The sequence below is a fragment of the Microcebus murinus genome, chromosome 1 (genome assembly GCF_040939455.1).
Source record: "Microcebus murinus isolate Inina chromosome 1, M.murinus_Inina_mat1.0, whole genome shotgun sequence".
NCBI classification, from domain to species: domain Eukaryota; kingdom Metazoa; phylum Chordata; class Mammalia; order Primates; family Cheirogaleidae; genus Microcebus; species Microcebus murinus.
Window position 1 is genome coordinate 52280557 of NC_134104.1, and position 24587 is coordinate 52305143.

The following is a 24587-nucleotide window of genomic DNA, read 5'->3' on the forward strand; positions in this document are numbered from 1 at the left end:
GGAAGAATTATATATTTTTAGAGGGCATTGGTGAGCTGTCAAAAAGCATGGCAAATTATCTAGAAGTTTTTAAAGTTTTAAGTGATCAAATATTTGCATCAAATATAATTCCACCCAATAAAGATCTTTGTTTTTAAATGTTTTTACTAAAAGCACAAAATTAGCCGTTGTGCTCCTGTAGGTAGCCCACTTTTGTCCATATAAAAGATGCATGTGCCTATCTTATACATATGCACATACAAACACACACCCACAAAGAGGTAAAAAACAAGTGCTAGAAGTCTAAAAGTACTCAAGGCGATCACAACTGTCAGAACGTTAATTTTCTTCTAACTGGGATAGGAAATGTGGTTTTTGTTTTACTTCTCGATCTTAGGGGCAGGGGAGTACGAGGCAGGACTACAGGAGGAAGGAGATGAGTGTTTATCATGCAACACAGAATACAACAGTAATAAAACCACCCTGTCAAGGGCTGGCCTGGTGGCCTGATGGTGACACACATTTTGTTGCCATGCAGGAGACTCATAGTTCAAATTTCAATCTTGCTTTTTCATGCCTCGGATCAGAAAAGAAGTGAAGAAACACTATAGATTTTTGCCTTCAAATCAGAGGAAGGGAATACATATGTTACAACCATAGCTATTTTTGCTGAAAAGTGTGAACATAGTGCTCTGAGAACAAGTCTGGCTCCTTCCTGCATGTTGCCGTGTCACTGGACCATGTTCAAAGAGGAGAAAAGGTGCTACATCTTGTACAGCAGAAGCAAATAACAGGAGGACAAGACAGGGTTTAAAGAGTTGTGTGAAAAAAAGAAAAACACATCCATCAATCAAAGTACCCTAAATCTGGAAAGGATTCGTTACACTGTATGTTGAACAGGAACGTGTGAATGGCAACCCCCAAGAATGAAGACCACTGTCTCTATCAAAATCACATCACACGTGGGTGGCATACCAGATGTTCCCAATAGAATTCCTGTCTGTACTTAATTCACTATTCCCTTGACCCTTAAGTGGCAGACACATTATTCAGCTAATATCGTAACTGCCAATGCTGTTGTGAACCTGAGTTTTCTAAGGTTTGATGGAAGCCACTGTTTTTCATTGATATCTCTGGGTAACCACCAGGCTAGTGCTATGAAATTCTCACCCTGAACTAACTTAAACTGGTGACCTAGAGTCAAGAAGTGCTAGGATCTGAAAGGCATCATTCTTGGAAGCTGCCCATTCTACGTTTGCCCCTAATTGAATAAAAATAACAAAAAAACTGGATCTCAGTTGGGCACACAGCACATCATAAGTCTTTTATTAACTAAATTACAGCTGCTTTGAATAAAAACTTAACTGTAACAATCATTTGAGGGAACAACTATTTGTTCCCACAATGACAACCAGTTACTTTTCTTGGTTTCTTCTCCCCAACAGTGAATCAAGGCCATGGTGTTTAAACACAAGTGTATTCCTTTCACGTCTTACTACTCTCCAAATCACAGTCCATCTCTTCACTTCAGTTATTCTGGAAAATTGAAAAATGGACAGTCACTATTTATATCTATTTTCTATCCATTAAGAAGTTGATGCATTTAAAAATTTGTTTCAGATACACCATATCTAAAAATCAAGAACATAGATCTTCAAAGGTCAGAGTTACATAAACAAGGCAAAGGATTAGCCTTTTTACTTCCGGTAAGAAAAAGGCCAATGCCAAATGAAACGAAAAAGCAACACAGTCTGATAAGCCCTGTTTGCTGCATTACATGAGGAAAAGCTAAGAGATGTTGATTTTTCAAAGCAAAAGACATTGATTCTGGAATGTTCTATCACATTCACTTTAGATCTACACCATTCATTTCATGTAACTGAAATATAATCAGGTGTAGGTGAAAGAGAAAATGTTACTGACTGGGATCCCTGGGAAGGTGCCCCCAAACTCATTGTGTCTGACAAGGCAGACACACTGAGGACTGGGCAGTTGTCAGTAAGAAAAGCCCACCAGACACACATTTAAAGAGCAAACAAATTCTGATCAGCTCAATATTAGCAAAATTAAGAAAATTTTCATCATACATTTCATGTCTTATGAGCACGCAAATATTCAAGGCAAAACTTCCTTATAATATCTCCTGATGCAGCAGATTCAAAAAAGTCATGTCTTAAGGGAAATTAACAACGGAAGAGGCACTCAAGGTTCTTATATTGATTTTCTGAAAATGGAGAAAAGTTTAGTTTCTTCATACAACTACAGAACAATGACATGACAGCAGGAAAATGAAAGAACATGAAAATTAAAAAACAGGACACCAGAATGTAAATATGGACAACCATATCTCAATTCCAGGTCCCAGTTGTTTTTTCAATGTCTATTAATTTATTCCTACTAACTACATTTTTTTTTTAAAGGAGGGCAGCAGCTCATATAACAAACCATGCTTTTAAAGGCTGTGACACAAATCTATAAAAGTGGGATCATTCTGTGACTCCTTGTTCAGTACAAGCCTAAATGTTTTAAACTCTCTTCACCAATACATGATTGGAGTGTTTTTAATCTTACACAAAAATTAATTGCACTCAGGGGAATATAGCCTCCTGTGTTAAATGCTGCACTTGGCTACAGAGGTGAGCAGGTAGGTCACAGGCTTTAAAAGAGTAAATGACAAAGCAAACTATATGATCAAAGAATGATTGCAAATACCAAAGGTGAAAATAAATTTTTAACAATAAGATAAAAACACATAGTTACTAAATGCCCACGAACCTCAAGAATGACAACATATTAAGGTAACATCACATGAATGCTTGCGACACTCAATATCTCAAACTTATTTATCTTTAAGAAGTAACAAATATATGTCTTTGAAACATTCAATAAACATTGGAAGTTATTAGTCCACAGTTCCAAAAAAGGAAGCAAAAGCTGAGTGACTAAACATCTTTTTCTTTCTCTCTTTTTAATGGTCTCCCAAAAGGTTAGAACCAAGTTCCTGCTTGGAAAAGCAGAGATATTAAGTCCCCAAGGGTTAAATGCAACAAAATCACCAAAACAAGCACAAAAGAAACTCTGTCAAAATGATAAAGGTATATGTCAAATTATTTATGTGCCTTATAGAAAGTATTTTAAAGTTACAGTCCACAGACACTGAATCTGAAAAATGTTTTACAAAGAGTGGCTATTTCTCTTTTCTGGGAGCCATATGATCAGAGTCAGCTTGTGATACCCTATAGCATTTATAGTAGTAGTACTACAATTTTTAGAAAAGGAGATTTAAGTTTTATATATCAAGAAATGTAGACCTTTACCATTTGACAGTGTCCCGTTTACTAAAAGAAAGCCATAATTTTAAGAAGCTTTTTCATTTTTCCATGTCCATATTTTATCTAACCTATAATTGTAGGCACATTTCATACTCACCATCATTCATCATTCCTTTTGATTCTTTAAATGCTAAGGATTAGTAACAAGCCAAGCAGGCAATTAGTAAGGTCTATAATTAGAAATCATTTCTAAACAAATATACAGTAATATGTTAACTACTCAACTATACAGTCAAATGAATTTTAAGGCTATCATTTTATTACAAAGCCTTTCTGTGGATCATACCCAAAGTATCCACAAAGGAAAGAGATTTAGTTGGGAATACAGATCTAGATTTACGTAGAAAGAAAGTGAGATGATTTGATCTCACTCCATGGGGATGGCCTGTATCTCTGAAATTTATAAATCAGAAATTGGAAGTAACTAAGATTCTTCTCTACTTGGGGGTATTATGCTTCATCTTGGCCAGTATCAAAGGACAATGGTCTCCTTGCCCAAGTATCACTTGGGTAGGGTAAGTAACTAACTACTTGAGAGACACAGAACAGTTTATTTTCCCAGAGGTGTGAATGTTACAAAAACAGTACTCATAATTCTTGATGAAAAATTCAGAGAAGAGAGGGCAAGGGAAGGGGGAAAAACCCTAGATTTTTTCTAAGGCATAGATGGGGCATTCTAACTGCTTTGAGGGCCAGTTCAAATTATGATCTGGTAAGGGATCAAGATTGAAATAACCACATACCATTAAGGGGTTCTTCTACAGCTTTCTGGAAAATATTTAAAATACGTTTATATAAAAATATAACTTATTTCATGTCCTTTTATACTAAAACTTATATACACCAACATTTAAACTATATAGTAAGCAGTAAATTCTAGTCTAAAAACGAAACAAGGCTGTAAGCAAAGCTTGCCAAGTCTAGTTAATAGCTTAATAATAACTGTATTATTCTCTTAATATTCTTTTTCTAAGCAGAATTTCCCACCCACCCTCCCTCCTTCAGTTCAAGAAATCCTAACTTCTCAAAAATTGTTAAAGTTCAAACAATAAATAGCAACAAAAGAGTAATAATACAGTTAAACAAGAAATGAGAGCAAAGCAGAATCATTTTCAAGTCACACAAACCGAAATCAGTTAACAGGGAGAGAAAATATGTTAGGATTTACAGGTCCAGTGGTTGGATTATTTCTAAGAGACACCTTTATAAACCGCTAGCTGCTTGTGACCGATGTAGCTATGGCACCAATTTTTCTAGAACAAGCACCTGTGGCAAGAGGAGTCCACCCCACCCCTGCCCTTTAGCACATCTGCTGAGGTTTGTCAGACTTGGAAGCCTGTGGAGCCACAGAGACAGAGACTCTTTTTGGCATTCCAGGCAGATCTCGCATCAGTCCTTCATGGGAAGCTAAGTACAATACAGTCCTTTCCAGATCTCACTGACTAGCTCTCAGGCTGTCACTATAAATGAGTTTATACTTATAAAGACTTTTTCCTCTTCATTTATGCCCTCCTAAATTTGCTCCTTTCTTGGAATTTTCTCAGAAAGATTATTAAAGTATCCAAGGTATAGTGAAACCTGGAGTATAGTTTTAAGGAAGAAAAGATTATAAAACATTTTTATGAGAGGGGAATAAATCATAACTGAACAGACATCTGTAGCAATATTTATATTTATTTTATAGATTATCATTAAGACAATTTAATATAAACTTCTCTTTTTCATTCTTAAGCCTGAAATTGTCATTGTGCACATGCACATCAAATGAATCCAACAGGTGAGGGAATGTATTGGAATTAGCTTCCTTCTGATTGCAGATATAATATAGCCATTATTCCTACTCGTAAACTTTCCAGTTCTGGGTGTGAGAAGTCAGTACAATCTTAAGGACTCATTTATTTCCATCGCATGGATACCAAAATACCAAATATAGATTTTAAAATAGAACTGGACCCATTCATGCAAAGGTAATGAAATGACTTATACATTTTCTTAACTTGATGTTACACTAAACAGATAACAAAATATCTCCATTACTATTCCTCAGTTTAACTCATCAAGTGATCATTCCCAATTCATTTAATAAACTTTAACTTACCCTAGGAGGATTTATGGTCTTCTGATTGGAAGCTGATAGAAATAAAAAACATAAGAATATAAATTTAATAAATGAAATAAATTAAGGCAATGTAATGTTTAATTTTAAGAAAAAATGTACAGGGCTAAAAGTAAAGGTACAAGAGACTCTAAGAGTTCCAGCTTTGATAGTCTATTCAAAACTACAAAATACTCTTAGATTATATTGGTATCGAGTTTTAAGAAAAATGAGGCAAATAACCCACCTACATCAAATAACCAGCACACACCTTCTCTCATTTGTCCCTGTCATCTTTCCCCCAAATCAGCCACTGTTAACACTTCTTGGTGGAAAAACACTGCCACCTACTCACCCCCACCGTGGGCTCTCCATCCTCCCTGCTCTATCCAGCCGGAAGGTGGACAGAATGTGCAGTGACTGGTCCCCCCCGCAGCCATTACCCTTGGCTCACTGTTCTTCCTTGGAGCCCAGTCCCTGCCTCCATCTTCCTAGTTTTTAAAGCCCCAAATAGCTAACAAACTATTCAGATGCCCCTGAATTTAAAGAGTTCCTCTATCTGTTCCTTCTTAGCTTTCCAAGTTACCCTTTTCACTGTTCCTAAATAGATTAATGAAGATGAAATAAGATAGGGCATGAAGAAAGTGACAAAAGGGGAAAATGATGACTCTAGTCAGGTAGGAAGAAGAAAAAACTTCCTTATAAAAACCAAGTGAAGAGGCCCCAGGGTAGCTAAAGCCAGTCCTAAATACAGAATTAGAGTTGTACAAATACAAACGTGTCCACCAGCAACATGCCGTGAATCCTTTGGCAGGAGAGTGATCCTACTGAGCAGAGTGGTCAATGCCACTGTAAGCCAGACTGGGTGACGGAGCCGCATTTTCTTACGAGCAGACTGAGGCAGCCCCAGGCCTGATGTGTGTTCCTTGCTGCTTATTCACTACCATTCCCCACTCTGACTCCACCTAGCTCCCAAAGCTGGCAAGGAAATGGGGAGTCCTGCCCTAAGGATAGCCAATCTGTGAGCTAGTCAGAAGCCGGCATGGCTCTCTCAGACAGGAAAACCGTCACTCACTGGCCTAATACGTTTCTCTCTCCCACTGAATCCAAAGAGGAGAAAAAGAAAGGACACTAGAAAGTTGGTGATGGGAACGGAAGGTGAAAAAGAAGCAGAGAAAGGAGGCAAGAAGGAGCTCAAAGCTTGGAGCTACAGTAAGAAAAGCTACTTATAACCAGGGCCACGAAGGAGAGGGTGAGCTAGCTGGCTAACAGATGAAGAATCAAAGGCAGAGGAACTCTGTAACTACCACTGACGGATGGCACCAACTCACTCCTGTTGCTGAGAGGGCGCCGTGGTGACTCGGTCCTTAGGGAGGTGACGGATCCTCGCAATTCCTAGACTACATGCTGTTCCACTCTCTGCGAGGCTTCTGTGATGTATCTATACTCAAAAGATCCCGTCTCTGTTAGTGCCATGTGTGGCTTTCATCAAACTCCCTTACTGTGCAGGCACTCTGGGGGCGTGGTTTGGTCCTTCCATCCAAACATGAAGGCAACTTCTTTTTAAAGTAGTAGGGAACAAAATGGGTTGGGGTGCACCACATTTAGCCACTCCCAAATAAACCAAGCAGAATTACAGACCTTTGTTAGGGACCACCACCATCAAGATAGCTACATGTACAGTTACAACTTACTTCAACTAAACCCATGCCCTATATCTATGTTTTATAAAGAAAAGAGAACAGCTATCTAAATTTCTGATGGTAATATGAAAGGTCAGATATAATATCTTATAGTTATCTTTTTAGCTCATAAATTTATTAATGAGAATTAATGTTGTCAGGTGTGGTGGCATACACCTGTAGTTCTAGTTACTCTAGAGGCTGAGGCAGGAGAATCACTAGAGCCCAGAAATTTAAGGCCAGCCTGGGCAACGTTGTGAGATCTCATCTCAGAACAAAAAGAAAGAAAGAAAGAAAGAAAAAATAGAATTAATATTAAGAATTCCCAAGTAACTCCTTTTCTTCCCTAACAGTGTAAAGACTTGTGTAAAGAATAGTTTATAAGTTCCAATTTTTGGATCCAAGGGATGTCACATTTGGCTAGCCTATTCTAAAAAAAAAGAGTTCAATAAAGAACAGCGAATCAAAGGGACACCAGTCAGAAGTGATCCTTCTAATATTACAAAATTAAACACTGGAGAAGTTAATTTCACCTGAGTTAATTCTCTCCATAGGAAAAGAACCCATGTGAGAAAAGGATGATTATGATTGCTTTGCTGCTACCATAGGCCTTTGACACTAATAGCCATATGTATATATATTTTTAACTACAAGCCTTAAGTATTCCATATAAGCTTACTTGCAATGATTCTTGATTTGTTCTTCTCTCTCTGAAAACCTACCCTAATTACATGCTATATATGTATTTCCAGGTTTTAAATTTTTCAGAAACACTTTTTTCTAGTGATCCCAGATTTATCTCTCTTCAACAATGAGCAAGAAAACCTGTCTGAATTTTTTCAAAATGGCTGACTAGACACATTCATGCTCACTTCACCCACTTAGAAGAACCAAAATAGTATATAGACAATCACATTTTGAGTACATTATTTAAGCGAGAACATGGAATTTCAATAGAAAAGTGAGAGGAAACATCAAAAACTAGAAAGCAGAAGGAAAAGAGGCAGCCTGCTTGAAGCCGGCTCCCGGATATGGGGAGAGGATAAGTAAAAGACTCTCTGTGGTCCACTTTCCCACTGTGGAACCATGAAATCCAGACCATGAGACAGCACCTTGACCCTACCAAGCCCTGAATTTAACTCAGGGAGCTGCCAGGAGACTGTGAGAAGGAACTGCTCTAGGGAGGGAGTTTGCCTTGATCACACGTTCTTTTTGAAAACTGAGTGGCTACAGCATGATGCCATTTTCAATTCTAGCCTGTAACAAAATCTGCTATGTCCTATGACCCAGCAGTGCTGGTCTTAGGCATTAGGGAAGCTCAGGCTGTTGCTTGCAGAACTGGGACAGGAACGGGGGGTGGGGGTGGGGTGGGCGTGGCTCTCACAGCTAGAACTGAGAGAACAGTGTGGCGTGGGCTGTGGCTGCTGGCACTGGGAAGCAGGCATCACCAGGACTGAGATTAGGACTTGAGCAGGATGCGAGTTGCTGCAGAGGCTTGGTCCCATGCTAGACGGGGGCTCCTACAGCCTGGGGCTGAGATGTATGCTAAGTACAGACAGCCAGGTCTGACAGAACAGCTAGGTTGGGTGCAACAGCTGGGACTGGGGAGTAAGACACATTGGGACTGGGGTGTGAGAGGGATGTGTACCCCTCACCTATCAGCCAAGGCAGTGAGCAATGGAACCAGCCTCACTCTCCCATGGTAGGGCCTCAGCACAGCAGCTGCCGTCCTCACCCAAGCATTCCACCAGGAGCATGTGGACCACCAGTCATGGCTGACACATGCATTTGGGGATGTGAATGCAAGCCTGCTTGGTCAAGTGTCACCTGGCTTTAGTACCCACCCAACCTCAAGAGAGAGTGCATGGCTCAGGGTCCTAGGGATTATACAACCCAATCTACCACCTAGGGCACCTGAGTACTCTTCCTGGGGAACTAAAGTTGGTCCTAAACATCTTACCGCTACCACCTCAGCTGGCTCTTACCAGCAGGCACCATCTACTGGCGTGGAGGCAAGCCTGCACAGCCCATCACAACCACTGCCAACATACGTGTACAGGGCTTGGGACCCAGAAAAGCACATTGCCACAACTCCCACCATTGCCCATGCCATGTCAGCCACCCAGGAGCTCAAGACCTCACTCATCTGCCCAGCCTACCACTACTACAACTAGCATCTGACAAAACCATCTAGAGACCGAAGAATTGGCCTTCCTGAAACCACCAACACAGGTATCAGCATATGCTGCCCTGGGGCACAAGGACAGACATGCTTGGCCCACCAATGTTATCACTGAAGCTTGAAGATAGACTCATCTGACATTCCAGTCCCCAGTACAACTCTACCACCCCACTACTATAACCACACCCTAATTCACCAAGGAAACCACAGATACCAGTAGTTCTGTTTATAACTGAAGAAATCAAACAAAGACTTCAGTACTGCATGTACCTAGAAGCAAAACCAAAGGGCCCTACCCAACCAACACCACAGATATATCTTCAGGCAAAAATTTATCACCAATGCAAGTAAATTCAAATATAGGAAGAAGTGACCATTACACTAGATGTGATAATATCAACTTCAAGAAACAGGAAACATTAAAAAGCAAGGAAATATGACATCCCCAGAAATATAATTCTCTAGCAATAGATCTTCACCAAAAAGAAATTCTCAAAATCCCAGATAAAGAATTCAAAATACTGATTTTTAAGAAGCTTAATGAGATACAAGAGAAATCTGAAAACTGATACAAAGAATTCAGATAAAAAATTCCAGATATGAATGAAAAATTTACCAAGGAGACAGACACATATAAAAACAAAAAGAGAAATTCCAGAACTGAAGAATTCATTAAAGGAAATAAAAAATACATTTGAAACCTTCAAAAATAGGCTAGACCAAGCAGAAGCAAGAATTTCAGAACTTGAAGACAGGTCTTCTGAAATAATCCAGTGAGACAAAAATAAAGAAAAAAAGAAAAAAGAACAACAAAGCCTTCAAAATGTTTGGGACAACATGAAGAGACTGAATATTTCAATTACTGGTATCCCCAAAGGCACAGGGAGATCAAAAGTTTAGAAAATTCATGTAATGAAATAATAGATTAAAACTTCTCAAGCCTGGGAAAAGACTTAGACATCCAGCTACAGGAGGTTCAGTGACCCCCAGATAAATATAACACAAAAAGGTCTTCACCACAGCACGTTATAATCAGACCATCTAAAGTCAAAGTGAAAAAGCAAATTTTAAAACACAAGAGACACGCATCTAGTCGTCTATAAAGAAAACCCCACCAGACTAACAGCAGACTTCTAAGCAGAAACTTTAAAGGCTAGAAGAGAATGGGATGATATATTCAAAGTGCTGAAAGAAAAAAAAAAAGGCAGACAAGAATATTATATCCAGCAAGATGATTATCCTTCATAAATGAAAGAGAAATAAAGTCTTTCCCAGACAAACACTGAGGGAATTCATCGCCACTAGACTAGCCCTATAAGAAATGCTCATAGCAGTCCTAAACTTGGAAGGAAAAGGATGACATTTACTACCATGAAAACACATGAAAGAATAAAACTTACTGGTAAAGCAATCACACAAAGGAGGAAGAGAAAGGAATCAAATAACACTATGACAGAAATCCATCAAACCACAATAACAAATAGTAATGGAAAAAGAAACAAAAAATTATAAAACAACCAGAAAACAATTTAACAATATGACAGGAATAAAACTTCACATATGGATAATTATCTTGAATTTAAATGAATTAAATGCTCCACTTAAAATGTATAGATTGGTAAAATTATTTTTTCTATATCTGTGAAGAATGCTGATGGGATTTTAATAGGTATTGCATTTAATCTGTAGATCAGTTTGGGTAGTATAGACATTTTGATGATATTGAGTCTGTGGAACCAAAGAAGACCCCGAATATCAAGAGCAATTCTAGGCAACAAAAACAAAATGGGAGGCATTAATATGCCAGATATCAAACTATACTACAAAGCTGTAGTAATTAAAACAATATGGTATTGGCACAAAAACAGGAATATTGACCAGTGGAACAGATGTGAGAATCCTGATATAAAACCATCCTCATATAGCCATCTCATCTTTGACAAAGCAGACAAAAACATACGCTGGGGAAAAGAATCCCTCTTCAATAAATGGTGCTGGGAAAACTGGATAGCTACCTGTAGAAGGCTAAAACAGGACCCACACCTTTCACCTCTCACAAAAACCAACTCACGCTGGATAACAGACTTAAACCTAAGATATGAAACTATTAGAACTCTAGAGGAAAAAGTTGGAAACACTCTCCTAGACATCGGCCTGGGCAAAGAGTTTATGAAGAAGTCCCCAAAGGCAATCACAGCAGCAACAAAAATAAATAAATGGGACATGATCAAACTACAAAGCTTCTGCACAGCCAAAGAAATAGTCATGAAAGTAAACAGACAACCTACAGAATGGGAGAAAATTTTTGCATCCTATGCATCCGATAAGGGACTGATAACTAGAATATACTTAGAACTCACGAAAATTAGGAAGAAAAAATCAAATAACCCCATTAAAAAGTGGGCAAAGGACTTGAACAGAAATTTTTCTAAAGAAGACAGAAGAATGGCCAACAAACATATGAAGAAATGCTCAACATCTCTAATCATCAGGGAAATGCAAATCAAAACCACAATGAGATATCACTTAACCCCAGTGAGAATGGCCTTTATCAAAAAATCTCCAAACAATAAATGCTGGCGTGGTTGCGGAGAGAGAGGAACACTCCTACACTGCTGGTGGGACTGCAAACTAGTTCAACCTCTGTGGAAAGCAATATGGAGATACCTTAAAGCGATACAAGTGAATCTACCATTTGATCCAGCAATCCCATTGCTGGGCATCTACCCAAATGATCCAGTGACACTCTACAAAAAAGACACCTGCACTCGAATGTTTATAGCAGCACAATTCATAATTGCAAGGCTGTGGAAACAGCCCAAGTGACCATCAATCCAAGAATGGATTAATAAAATGTGGTATATGTACACCATGGAGTACTATTCAGCTCTAAGAAACAATGGTGATATAGCACACCTTATATTTTCCTGGTTAGAGCTGGAACCCATACTACTAAGTGAAGTATCCCAAGAATGGAAAAACAAGCACCAGATATATTCTCCAGCAAACTGGTATTAACTGAGTGGCACCTAAGTGGACACATAGGTGCTACAGTAATAGGGTATTGGGCAGGTGGGAGGGGGGAGGGGGGCGGGTATATACATACATAGTGAGTGAGATGTGCACCATCTGGGGGATGGTCATGATGGAGACTCAGACTTTTGGGGGGAGGGGGGGAAATGGGCATTTATTGAAACCTTAAAATCTGTACCCCCATAATATGCCAAAATAAAAAAAATAATTAAAACTTTAAAAAAAAAATGTATAGATTGTCTGAATGGATAGAAACATGATCCAACTACATGGTGCTTATAAGAAATGTACCTCATCTGTAAAGTCACATATAGACTGAAAGTAAAGGGGTGGAAAAAGATATGCAATGCAAATTGAAACCAAGAGTGAGCAGGAGTAGCTATACTTATATCAGATAAAACAGACTTTGAGTCAAAAACAGTAAATAATTTTAAAAAGAGGATATAATAATTTTAAATATACGTGGATCCAAGCACCCAGATTCATAAAACAAATATGACTAGACCTAAAGAGAGAGATAGACTACAATACAATAATAGTGGGGGACTTCAACATACCACTCACCATATTAGATTATCTAGACAGAAAATCAAGAAATATTAGAGTTAAACTAAATTTTTTAAAATTTATTTTTATTTTTTTTGAGATAGAGTCTTACTCTATTGCCCAAGCTAGAGTGCCATAGTGTCACCCTAGTTCAGAGTAACCTCAAACTCCTGGGTTCAAACAATCCTTCTGCCTCAGCCTCCTGAATAGCTGGGACTATGGGCATGCACCATCATGCCCAGCTAATTTTTTCTATACATTTTTAGTTGTCTGGCTAATTTCTTTCTAGTAGAGACATGGTTTCACTCTTGCTCAGGCAGGTCTCCAACTCCTAACTCTGAGCGATCCTCCTGCCTCAGCCTACCAGAGTACTAGGATTACAGGCGTGAGCCACCGCACCCAGCCTTAAACTAAACTTTGGACCAAATGGACCTAACAGACATTTATAGGACATTCTACCCAACAACTACAGAATATACATTCTTGTCATCAGTACATGGAACATTTTCCAAGATGAGATCATATGTTAGGCCACAGGATGACTCTCAGCAAATTTTTAAAAATCAAAATCATATCAAGTATTTTCTCAGACTACAGTGGAATAAAACTATAAATCAATACAAAGAGGAACTTCAGAAACTACACAAATACATATAAATTAAATGATATGCTCCTGAATAACCATTATTGAGTCAATGAAGATATGAGGATAGAAATAAAAAAAAATTCTGAAACAAATAAAAATGGAAACATGCCATACCAAAACTGTCAGATATAGTAAAAGCAGTGCTAAAAGGAAGCTTATAGTTATAAATGCTTATATCAAAAAAGTAGAAAGATTAACAATCCAACAACACCCTCAAGGAGCTAGGAAACAACAAACCAAACCCAAAATTAGCATAACAAAATAAATAAAAAAGATCAGAGCAGAACTAAATGAACCAGAAACTAATAAAACAATACAAAGGATTAATGAAATGAAAACTTTGCTCTTTGAAAAGATAAACAAAATTTATAAACCACTAGCTATACTAACCAAGAAGAGAGAAGACCAAATAAACAAAATCAGAAATGAAAAAAAGAGACATTACAACTGATACTACACTGATACAAAAGATCATCAGAGACTATTATGAATTACGATGTACTCAGAAAAATAGAAAACCTAGAGGAAACAGATAAATTCCTAGAAATATATAACTTCCCAAGATTCAACCAGGAAGAAATAGACCAATAACAAGTAATGAGATCAAAGCAGTAGTAACAGAGAAAAGCCTAGGACCAGATGGATTCACAGCCAAATTCTACCAAACATACAGAGAAGAACTAACACCAATCCTCTTAAAACTGTTCTAAAAAATCAATTCTCCTTAGCTCATTTTATGAGGCCAGCACCATCCTGATATGAAAACCAGACAAAGCCATGAAAAAAAAAAGAAAATTACAAACTAATATCCCTGATGAACATAGATACAAAAGCCCTCAACAAAATATACTAACAAACTGAATCCAACAGAACATCAAAAAGATAATACAATATAAAATCAAGATGGTTTTATACCAATGATGGAATGATGATTCAACATATGCAAATTAATAAATTCGATACATCACATACACAGAATCAAGAACAAAAACCATATGACCATCTCAAAAGATGTAGACAAAGCATTTGATAAAATTCAGCACACCTTCAGGATGAAAGCCGTCAACAAATCAGACACAAAAGGAACATACCTCAAGATAATAAAGGCCCTACATGACATACCCAAAGCTTACATATTGAATGGGGAAAAGCTGAAAGCATTTCCCCTAAGGAGTGGAACAAGACAGGATGCTCACTTTCACCACTCCTATTCAACATAGTACTGTAACTTTTAGCCAGAGCAATGAGGCAAGAAGAAGAAATAACAGGCATTCACATTGGAGAATAGGAAGTCAAATTTTCCCTGTTTATTGATGATATGACCCTATATCAAGAAAAATCTAAAGACTCAATCAAAAAACTCTTAATATTTCAGGATACAAAATCAACGCACAAAAATCAGTGGTGTTTCCATATACCAGTAAAGATCTTGCTGAGAAAGAAATCAAGAAGGCAATCCCATTTACAATAGCAAAAAACCCCCAAAACAAAAACAAAAAAACCCACAACAACCCCTCCTCCCCCACACACATACACACAAAAACACCTATGATTAAGTGTAACTGAGTAGGTGAAAGATTTATACAAAGAAAACTACAAAACACTGATGAAAGAAATTGAAGATGACACAAACAAATGGAAAAACATCACATGCTTATGGATCAGATTAATATCATTAAAATGGTCATACTACCCAAAGAAATCTACAGATTCAATGCAATCCCTATCAAAATACCAACATCATTTTCATAGAATTAGAAAAAAACAATCCTAAAATTTATATGGAATCAAAAAAGAGCCCAAACAGCCAAAGCAATCCTAAGTACAAAGAACAAAGCTGGAGGTATCATATTACCTGACTTGAAATTAATTTCAAGGCTACAGTAACCCAATCAGCATCGTATTGGTATAAAAACAGAGGCAAAGATCAACGGAATAGAATAGAGAACTCAGAAATAAAGTCACATATTTACAGTGGTGAATCTTTGACAAAGCCAACAAAAACATACATTGAGGAAAGGATACCCTCTTCTATGAAAAGTGCTGGGAAAGTTGGATAGCCATATGCAGAAGAATGAAACTGGATCTCTGTCTCTTACCATATACAAAAATCAATGCAAGATGGAATAAAGACTTAAATATAAGACCTAAAACTATGAAAATACTAGATTAAAACCCAGGGAAAACTTTTCTGCACATTGGTCTAGGCAAAGAATTTACAATCACGATCTCAAAAGCACAGGCAACAAAAATAAAAATAGACAAATGGGACTTAATTAAACCAAAAAGCTTCTGCACAGCAAAAGAAATATTCAACAGAGTGAAAAGACAACCTGTTGAATGGAACAAAATACTTGCAAACTATTCATTCGACAGGGGACTAATATTCAGAATACATAAGGAACTCAAACAACTCAACAACAACAACAACAAACCCTGAAAATCCCATTAAAAAGTGGGCAAAGGAAATGAATACATTTTTTCAAAAGAAAACATACAAAGAGCTGATAGGTATATGAAAAAATTCTCAACATCACTCATAATCAGAGAAATACAAATCAAAACCACAAAGAGATATCCCAGTCAGAATGGCCATTATTAAAATGACAAAAATCAGTAGATGTTGGTAAGGATGTGGAGAAAAAGGAACTCTTATAAACTGTTGTTGGGAATGTAAATTAGTACAGCCTCTATGGAAAACAGTATGGAGATTTCTCAAAGAATTAAAAATAGAACTACCATTCAATTCAGCAATCCCACTACTAGGTATTTACCCAAAGGAAGAGAAATCAATATATCCAAAAGATAACCTGTGCTTGTATGTTTATTGCAGCAGTATTCACAATAGCAAAGATATGGAATCAACCTGTGCATCCATCAGCAGATGAATGGATAAAGAAAATGTAGTCAATATACACAATGGAATACTATTCCATCATAAAAGAGAATTAAATCATATCTTTCGCAGCAACACAGATGGGACTGCAGGTCATTATCTTAAGTGAAATAAGCCAGGAACAGAAAGACAAATATCGCACATTCTCTCTCATAAGTGGGTGCTAAGAGATGTGTTCAGATGGACACAGAGAGTGGAGTGATAATGGAGACTCAGAAGAATGAGGGAAGGAAGGGGGAGGATGATGAGAAATGGGCTAATAGGTACAGTGTACCTGATCACTAAGCTATCTATGCAAGTAACAAAACATCACATGTACCCATACATTTACATAAATAAAAAGGAAAAAAAAAGATAATTGGGAATAGTTAATTATGTCCACCAATGGAATATGATATAGATAATAAAAATTACAGGATTTATACAATTTAAAAAAAAACAAAATATCTCTGAATATATATGGCATTATTCTAAAATATGAGATATTGTGGTAAATATGGTTCTGACTGCTACTAGGTTGATTTGTAGCAAAACACTATTATATGCCCTTATACTGAATTAACTGGTAATAGCTTTAAAAAATGAATAAGTATCGACTCTTATAAATAATGGATATAAATGTCCTATATAAACAACAAGCCCAACTTTACTGAGTTTAGTTTCTTATAATCTTTTATATGCTCTAACATTAAGTTATTGTTCCCAGCTTCTTATCTCATTTTATAAAATTAAAATCTTCCAGTAAAAAGAAAAAAAACTCTAATACTGTCAATAAAGAAGGCCATAAAAAGTAAAAGTTAAAATCCTACTCTTTGAAACAATAACAATCAAGGCTACAAATTTAAACTTGGAAATGATGAAAATTATAAAAGTTAAAATTCTCAAAGTAACATTAACTTACTGTTGAATACAGAGCTTGGGTTTTTTTTTTTGGTTTTTTTTTAACTATCTGAGAATTTTATTGCACTTAAATCAAGAAACAATCATTAGGCTTTTCTAAAACAGAACATCTTCAATGTGGAAACGTTTACAATTTTCACTTCCTGATACAAATGCTCAAATTTGCAACCTTAATGTTACAGGTATTCAGATTTACACAGTTAGATTATATAATAAACATATTAATTTTCCTAGTCTACTACATTACCTAAAGAGCAACTTTCCTGTACCTTGTCTCTTCTTGCCTTTCAACTGACCGGTGGTGTGCCTCTGAACTCTGACATCAGACAAGTTGATTTGAAAAGTTAATTTAGGCTATTTTCAAAATGCCAATAAAATTGGACTAAATTTTTAACTTACATATAGTATACTTATATGCTAATCTATAATACAGAAAAAATAATTTTTGGTACTTGTTGGGATTTCACTTTCATTTTAATTTTAATGTCAGAACAGTGACATTTGCAATTACAGTGGTTTCACTGGCTTCTTGGGTATGGAAGCTATGGAGATAGCAGGAGAGTGAGGTTAAGGGGGTAGTAGCCAGACAATGCTGAGTTCCATATGAGACATCGTCACCAGACTTGGTGGCGATTGTACTGAATATCATTCTTAGCCAGATAACGGAAGGCATAGTGGGGGGGATGGGAGTAAAGGGAAATCCTGATAGTGAGGATGCCCATTTGTCAAAGACATCTAATACTCCTCCTACAGAGCTGTGTGAATACTGTAGGTCACATATTGTGCTCAGGCATTCATGGGGAGCAACAAAATCAGCAGTATCATCTTCAAGGACAAGACATATGATGATTAGAAGACTCAACAAAAGTAGAATATGCATCAACATTTAAGATGCTCACTATAGCTACCCCATGAATACCATTCTTCTTTAAATGTTTTAATCATGTTGCATTGACTTACATAGCATAAACTTAAAAAATTTCATTGAGATACAACTAACATTTATGAACACAAACTGAAGATAGGTAGATTTTGGTTAAGTATTTTAATTATTTATCTAATAAGCATTAATTAAAGGGAGACAGAGAATATATAACAGAATCAAACTTAATTATCAGACACTAAGAACTAAAATTCAGAAATATAGGTAAAATTTCTTTGAAAGTATTACAAAAGTCATATGGGAAACTATTTGACTATAACAATTTAAGTTTTGCATTACTTTTTAGAAACACATACGGTAAAATTCACCGAAAGCAAAGAAGAAAGAGTATTGTTTTAATCCATTAATTTGTAATTTTGCTTTAATTTCATAAATAAAAAGAATTTTTTAAGGTGGGAGACCAGTATAAATCAGATTATAGGGAACAAGTTCCAGGCACTGTTAATAGCATCTGTCTCTACATGTCAAAAATAGGAATTTATGCAAAAACTTGTTACATGAAAATTGGCAGATTAAATACAAAGGTTATAAATGATAAAGTGAATTCTATGCTAAGAACTGATTTTAAAAGTAGTAAATTGTAAAACTCAATGTTTTTATTATATTGGTTTTACCTAGAAATGTTTTAAAGTCATGCACGGGGGGTTACTGCTCTTTAAATGAACAAAAGTGATTGATTTTGAATTTCAATTCCTGTCTACTTAGGGGCATCCATGTTTATAAACAGTGCAAAAACAAGAGCAAGTGACAAACAGGTCTCTGTAAGAGAGCTCTATGATAGAAATAATAATTAAACATACTTTTCTATTACTTAAGATGGAGTCAAATAATGCCCCTTTTACTTAGAATAAACAAATCTACACATTTCTAACATATAAAGCCATTTTCCTTTAAATTAGTTAATAATCTGAACTTTTTATCAGTTCATATGCCTTCTACCCTCCTTAATTACCCTCAAATCATTCCAACTATATTTTCTCATTTGGGGGGATTATCAATACATTTCTTTTGTCCTAAACTGGAAAAACCAAATAAAAAGGATTTTCCAAATTACATATCTGAAATTCTTAGCATAGGCTAACAAAAATAAGATTGACTTACCCACAAATTTCATATAAACTAGTCCAAGTAATTGTGCTAGAGCAAAGATAATCAAACCTGCGATCAGAAGAGGGCCATGCACTGGTATACATGCTGTAAAAACAAACACAATTTTGTATTAGAAATAGGTAAGAAATAACTAAACTTTTAAAAGAAATCAACAATAATAGTAGTAATAAAAAGTCTTAAGGAGAATAATTATATTTCTAAAGGTCAAAAAACAAAAATTATCTATAAATGTTTATTATTATTAACTCAGCCAGTGAAATGACTCCAAATTATTTTAAGAAAAAAAGCCCATCTTTGCATAGCACATACCTTAGCATACCAAGACTAATGAGGAACAGTGTGTAAAATCTAATGCTCCAACCAATTGGATCCTGATGATTTCAAAAGTTCTTCCTCAAATATAGGCATAGCAGTTTGGCTGCTCAAACAATCAGCCCACAAACCATATGTGTGTGTGTGTGTGTGTGTATATATATATATGTATATATATATACACACACACACATATACATACACACATATATACATATATGTATACACATATATACATATATGTATATACATATGTGTATATACATATATATACATACACACACACACTATGCTCATTGCAACATGGAAAGTACTATTCTTACTGCAGGAAAACTTAGTTTAAAAAGAAAGCTCACAACACTAAATGTTGTCAAGTAGGTGGAGAAACAGGAACTCTCATTCATTGGTAATGGTAATGCAAAAATGGTACAGCCATTTTGATAGAGGGAGTTTGGCAGTTTATTACAAAACTAAACATACTTTTAACATACTGTAATAGCACTCCTTGGTATTTATCAAATGGAGTTGAAAACTTATATCCACACAAAAATATGCACATGGATGTTTATAGCATCTTTATTTATAGTCACAAAAAACTGAAAGCAATCAAGATGTCCCTCAATAGGTGAATACATAAACGAACTATGGCACATTCACACAATGGAATATTATTTAGCTCTAGAAAATAATGAGCTATCAAGCCACGAAAAGACATGGAGGAAACTCAGATGCATATTTCTAAGTGAAAGAAGCCAGTCTGAAAAGACTACATACTGTAGGACTTCAACTATAAGACGTTTTGGAAAATGCAAAATTATGGACACAGTAAAAAGATCAGTGTTGCCAGGGGTTTGGGGAGAGAGAGGGATGAATAGGGGAGCACAAGCGATTTTTAGGACAATGAAACTATTCCGTATGATACTACAATGGTGGACACATGTCACCATACGTTTGTCAAAGCCCATAGAACATACAACACCGTAAGTGAACCCTAATGTGAACTATGAAGTTTGGGCAACAATGATGTTGTCAATGTTGGTTTATCAACTGTAACAAACGTGCTACTCCGGTGGAGGATCCTGAGGGAGGCTGTGGCTGGAGGGTGTAAGGAGGGGGTGGGGTATATGGGAATTCTCTGTACTTTTCACTCAAGTGTTCTGTGAACCTAATACTGCTCTAAAAAAATAAAGTCTATATATTAAAAGAAAAAGAAATAAAGAACAAGGAAAAGAAAGAAGAGCTCTGCCCAATAGTAATCCAAATCGGGACTACAGAAGGATGTGACTCTTACCCGAAATACAGAGACTCAACCCAACCACAGCGAGTACATAGGCCAGCAGCTGCATAACCAATATGGCGATGACGAAGGAGGGAATCCCAATTGCTGGGGGAAGGAAAAGGATTAAACAGAAGTATGTTCAGAGGATTTAAGAAGCGATCACTCCTATTTGCATTTGGTGCAATCAGGAATATCCTATGACTGAAGACCAACTCTGGAGTTCCCTGTCAGATAGAAGATGCTTTTCCAGCGACCTAACCCTTCACACAAGTAGTCAGATCCAAAGTCACACATTCAGCAGCCTTCTATTTTCACAGTCAGCTAAGCTGGACTGGCAGTTTTTACCCCAACTCTTAGAACAATGCTGCTTTTACCACCCTTGTACATTTTGCAATTGGGATGGCTATTATGCGTGGCTTCTTCACATGCACACAGAATTGCTTTGGTGGAGAGAATCATCATGCAAACATGTGATTGAAAACATTAGACTATCTTGTGCATCTAGAAGATCTGTAATTTTATAACAAATCAATACCTTTCTGATGTACAGTAAGTCAGACATAGACCCTAAGATCAAGTGTTAAATGTAACTAACAAACATATGTTAGTGATTTACTTTCAAAATGCAGTAAAAATCATACTAATTATAGTTTGGATAGCTATACCATCTTTTGAAACTAAAGTGTCAAGGTTTGCTAATAACTAAAAAAAATATGTTTCTACTATTTGTGATTTATAACCCCATTTTATAGAACTTGTCTGTTTAATGAATAGGCTTAGCAAAAGAAGAGAAAGGCTGTATTTAATTTCTACTTATAAATTCAAAAAAACTAAAATTAGAATATGAAGATAATTATTAAGATATTATATAAAATAATTTAAAATTATGCTGACCAGTATAAAATGCATATGAAAATCACTTTTTTCAAAATAATTGAATGCCTTCAAGACCTAGGATAACCTTAAAATTAATCTGAATGGAAAAATGTCACTAAGAATAGCATGGAAAATCTTTTAATAAAAGATTTTCAAGACAAAGTATTCATTGAGTTGTAAAAAGAAATCCATATAAGACTATTTACACCAAAAGTGACATTTTTAAATGAAAACTGTAGGCAAAATCATAAAGTAATAACAAATACTCACTTGTTTTAAACACATAGTAGTGAAGTAATAATAATAACCCGGTAGTAACTACAATCAAACCAAGTCCAATAGCATTCTTTACTGAATATTCACCTGTTAATAAATAAAAATATTTAAAATATTTTTCTACATATTTTCTACTCTTCAGGAAGCTAAAGTACTTAATTTATTAAATGTACTAATCTCAATAATACTCTTATAAACTAAAAGGTTTAAAAATAATATGTTTCCCCCAGAGCTTCAGATAAAATAAGTGCTTATTTTTTGATTATTTAAGACCAAACTTAAGACATGCAAGTCTCAACATGTCGAAAGCTTGGATTGGCTTTACTTCATTCCTCACTATCTTACAGAATTTCAGATGAGGAACTTTGTAGTCATCTTCTACCATTCCCTTCATCTGCCATATTCAGTATGTCCCAAAGTCAAATTAATTGTTCTTTCAAGTTGTCTTCTGAATTCACCTCCTTCCACCTCATGTCCTCACTAACTCCAGAGACAAATAGAGCTGCCAAATTTATGTCCCTACATGTTACACCTGTACTGCACACTTCTCTAAAAACAACAATGGTGTACTACAGCCTACCACTTTAAGTCCTGGGCTTTCTTTGCTTTTCTTTTCATGTGCTATACACCCTTATTTCCCAGCCCCACTCCCCTCCTTCAAATGCAACTGCCATTTCCAACAAATCTAGTTCCATTCCATGTCCTCGTACACTGAAGTGTGCCTCTGTAGGAATGGTGGAATGGTGGCCTTAAAGACATTTCCATCTCCTAATCCCTAGAACCTGTGAATATTACCTCATATAGCAAAAAAGTATTGCATTACATGGCAAAAGATGTGATTAAGTTAAAGACCTCGGAAAGGAGAGCTTATCCTGGATTCTGTGGGTGGGCTCTAATTGAGAAGCAGAAGGAGATTTGACCAAACAAACAAACAAACCCCTAAAACAAAACAAAACACAAACCAACAAAAAACAACCACACAGAGGTGAAGACAAGGCTAGAGGAGAAGGCAACGCGACCACAGAGGCCAATATTGGAGCTACGCTGCCGCAGACTAAAGGATGCCAGGGATGGGCATTCCTCAGCAAATACAGAGGCTAGAAGAGGCAAGGAATGAATTCTGCCCCGGAGTCTTGAGAGGGAGTGTGGTCCTGACGACACCCTAATTTAGGACTTATGGCCTCCAGAGCAGCAAGAGTATTCTTGTTGTTTTAAGCCACCTAATTTGTGGTAATTTGTTCCAGCAGTCGTAGGAAACTAACACCCTTCCCCTTGGAACACTCATCTACATCCTACATTCCCTCCCAGCAACTGCACATCTTACCTGGGACGAAAAGAATGGCTCCAACAATGATTACTGCAGTGGTTACTAGTCCAACAACAAGCACAGCAATGGTTATCTCATCCATATGACTGGATTTATATTTAAGTGCTTAAAAAAAACACAAAGAATTACATCAACTCAATCAGAAGTGAATTCATTTTTGTAACTTATAAGGTACAGAGACAAACTGGCACACTTATCATAACTGACTTACCTCTGAGGAACAACTCTTTCATACCATCAAGTCACTTCACATCTTTTTCATAAGTAAATGGACAAGGTCATGGCAGTATAAACATGGATGCTAAATTTACAGATGACGCCTTTGTCCCTTGCACTTTAAAGAATGAAGTCCTATGTATCAGGCTTTCTCAGTTGAGGCATTATTAACATTTTCAGCTAGATAAGATTTTGTGCAGGGGGCTGCTCTGCGCGTTACAGAATGTTCAGCAGCATCCCTGGCCTCTCCATACTAGATGCCAGTAATAGCCTCCAGTTATGTCAATCAACTGTCTCCAGGCAATGCCAACCTCCCCGATGAGAAAAAATCACCCCAGAATGACAATACAACAATACAACACTGAGGTACATCATGCTGATGGGAAATAACTGGTTATTTAACAATATCAAGAAAAAGAGAACTTTGTTCCACCTTACATGGAAATCTGGATAGTTTGTTTTGAGAAAGAGGATAGAATAAACGTCAAACATCGGCCAAAGCACACTCTTGTGAAATCCTAAGGAAGAAAAAAGCTTAAATTGTTCAACTACAATATTTTAATAAAAATAAACTACAGAGACTCTATAGAATTCATCATACATATTATTGTTTGTAATGCTAGAACTATTGTCAAGTATCTAGTACCTTTCTTGAAAGAATGATGTAATGGATAAGCCTAAAAATATTATTTCTTTTGTTTTGGTTAATATTGAAATTAATTTTTATCCAGAAAGTTGTTAAATGTAACCTAAAAGCAAATTGAATAGCAGAGAGAAACAGCGTCTGTGACTGAAATTCTGCTGTATTCCTTCCATACATGGAATTCTCCACCCCAGTAATCAATGGGCAACTGTCATGAGGGGGGAAATATTTTTAAATGTTATATTTAGCATTCAATTTTCATCTGCTAAAATGACAGATTAAATATAGTAAAAACAACAAATAAGCCCCTAAAT

The 24587-nt window shown here is 36.3% G+C and overlaps 1 protein-coding gene across 7 annotated transcripts in view; it reads right to left on the minus strand.

Moving 5' to 3' along the window:
* Nucleotides 1-1273: 1273 nt before the first annotated feature.
* The window catches only part of CD47 (CD47 molecule), a 54583-nt gene continuing 31269 nt past the window's right edge, over nucleotides 1274-24587 (minus strand). The window contains exons 4-11 of one of the 7 annotated variants that reach the window (XR_002224034.2): nucleotides 23412-23519; nucleotides 22082-22174; nucleotides 20948-21040; nucleotides 19336-19428; nucleotides 17561-17607; nucleotides 5410-5441; nucleotides 4055-4079; nucleotides 1274-1515 (exon numbers count right to left, since the gene is read on the minus strand). Coding sequence is in view for 3 of the 7 variants with exons in the window: in XM_020287667.2 (XP_020143256.2) it covers nucleotides 1511-1515; nucleotides 3409-3441; nucleotides 4055-4079; nucleotides 5410-5441; nucleotides 19336-19428; nucleotides 20948-21040; nucleotides 22082-22174; nucleotides 23412-23519 (482 nt within the window). In the remaining 4 variants the exon portion in view is untranslated. Of the gene's footprint in view, nucleotides 1516-3408; nucleotides 3442-4054; nucleotides 4080-5409; nucleotides 5442-17538; nucleotides 17608-19335; nucleotides 19429-20947; nucleotides 21041-22081; nucleotides 22175-23411; nucleotides 23520-24587 lie in introns of all 7 variants that reach the window. The other 6 variants (XR_002224035.2, XM_020287667.2, XR_002224037.2 and 3 more) reach the window with 6 other exon arrangements.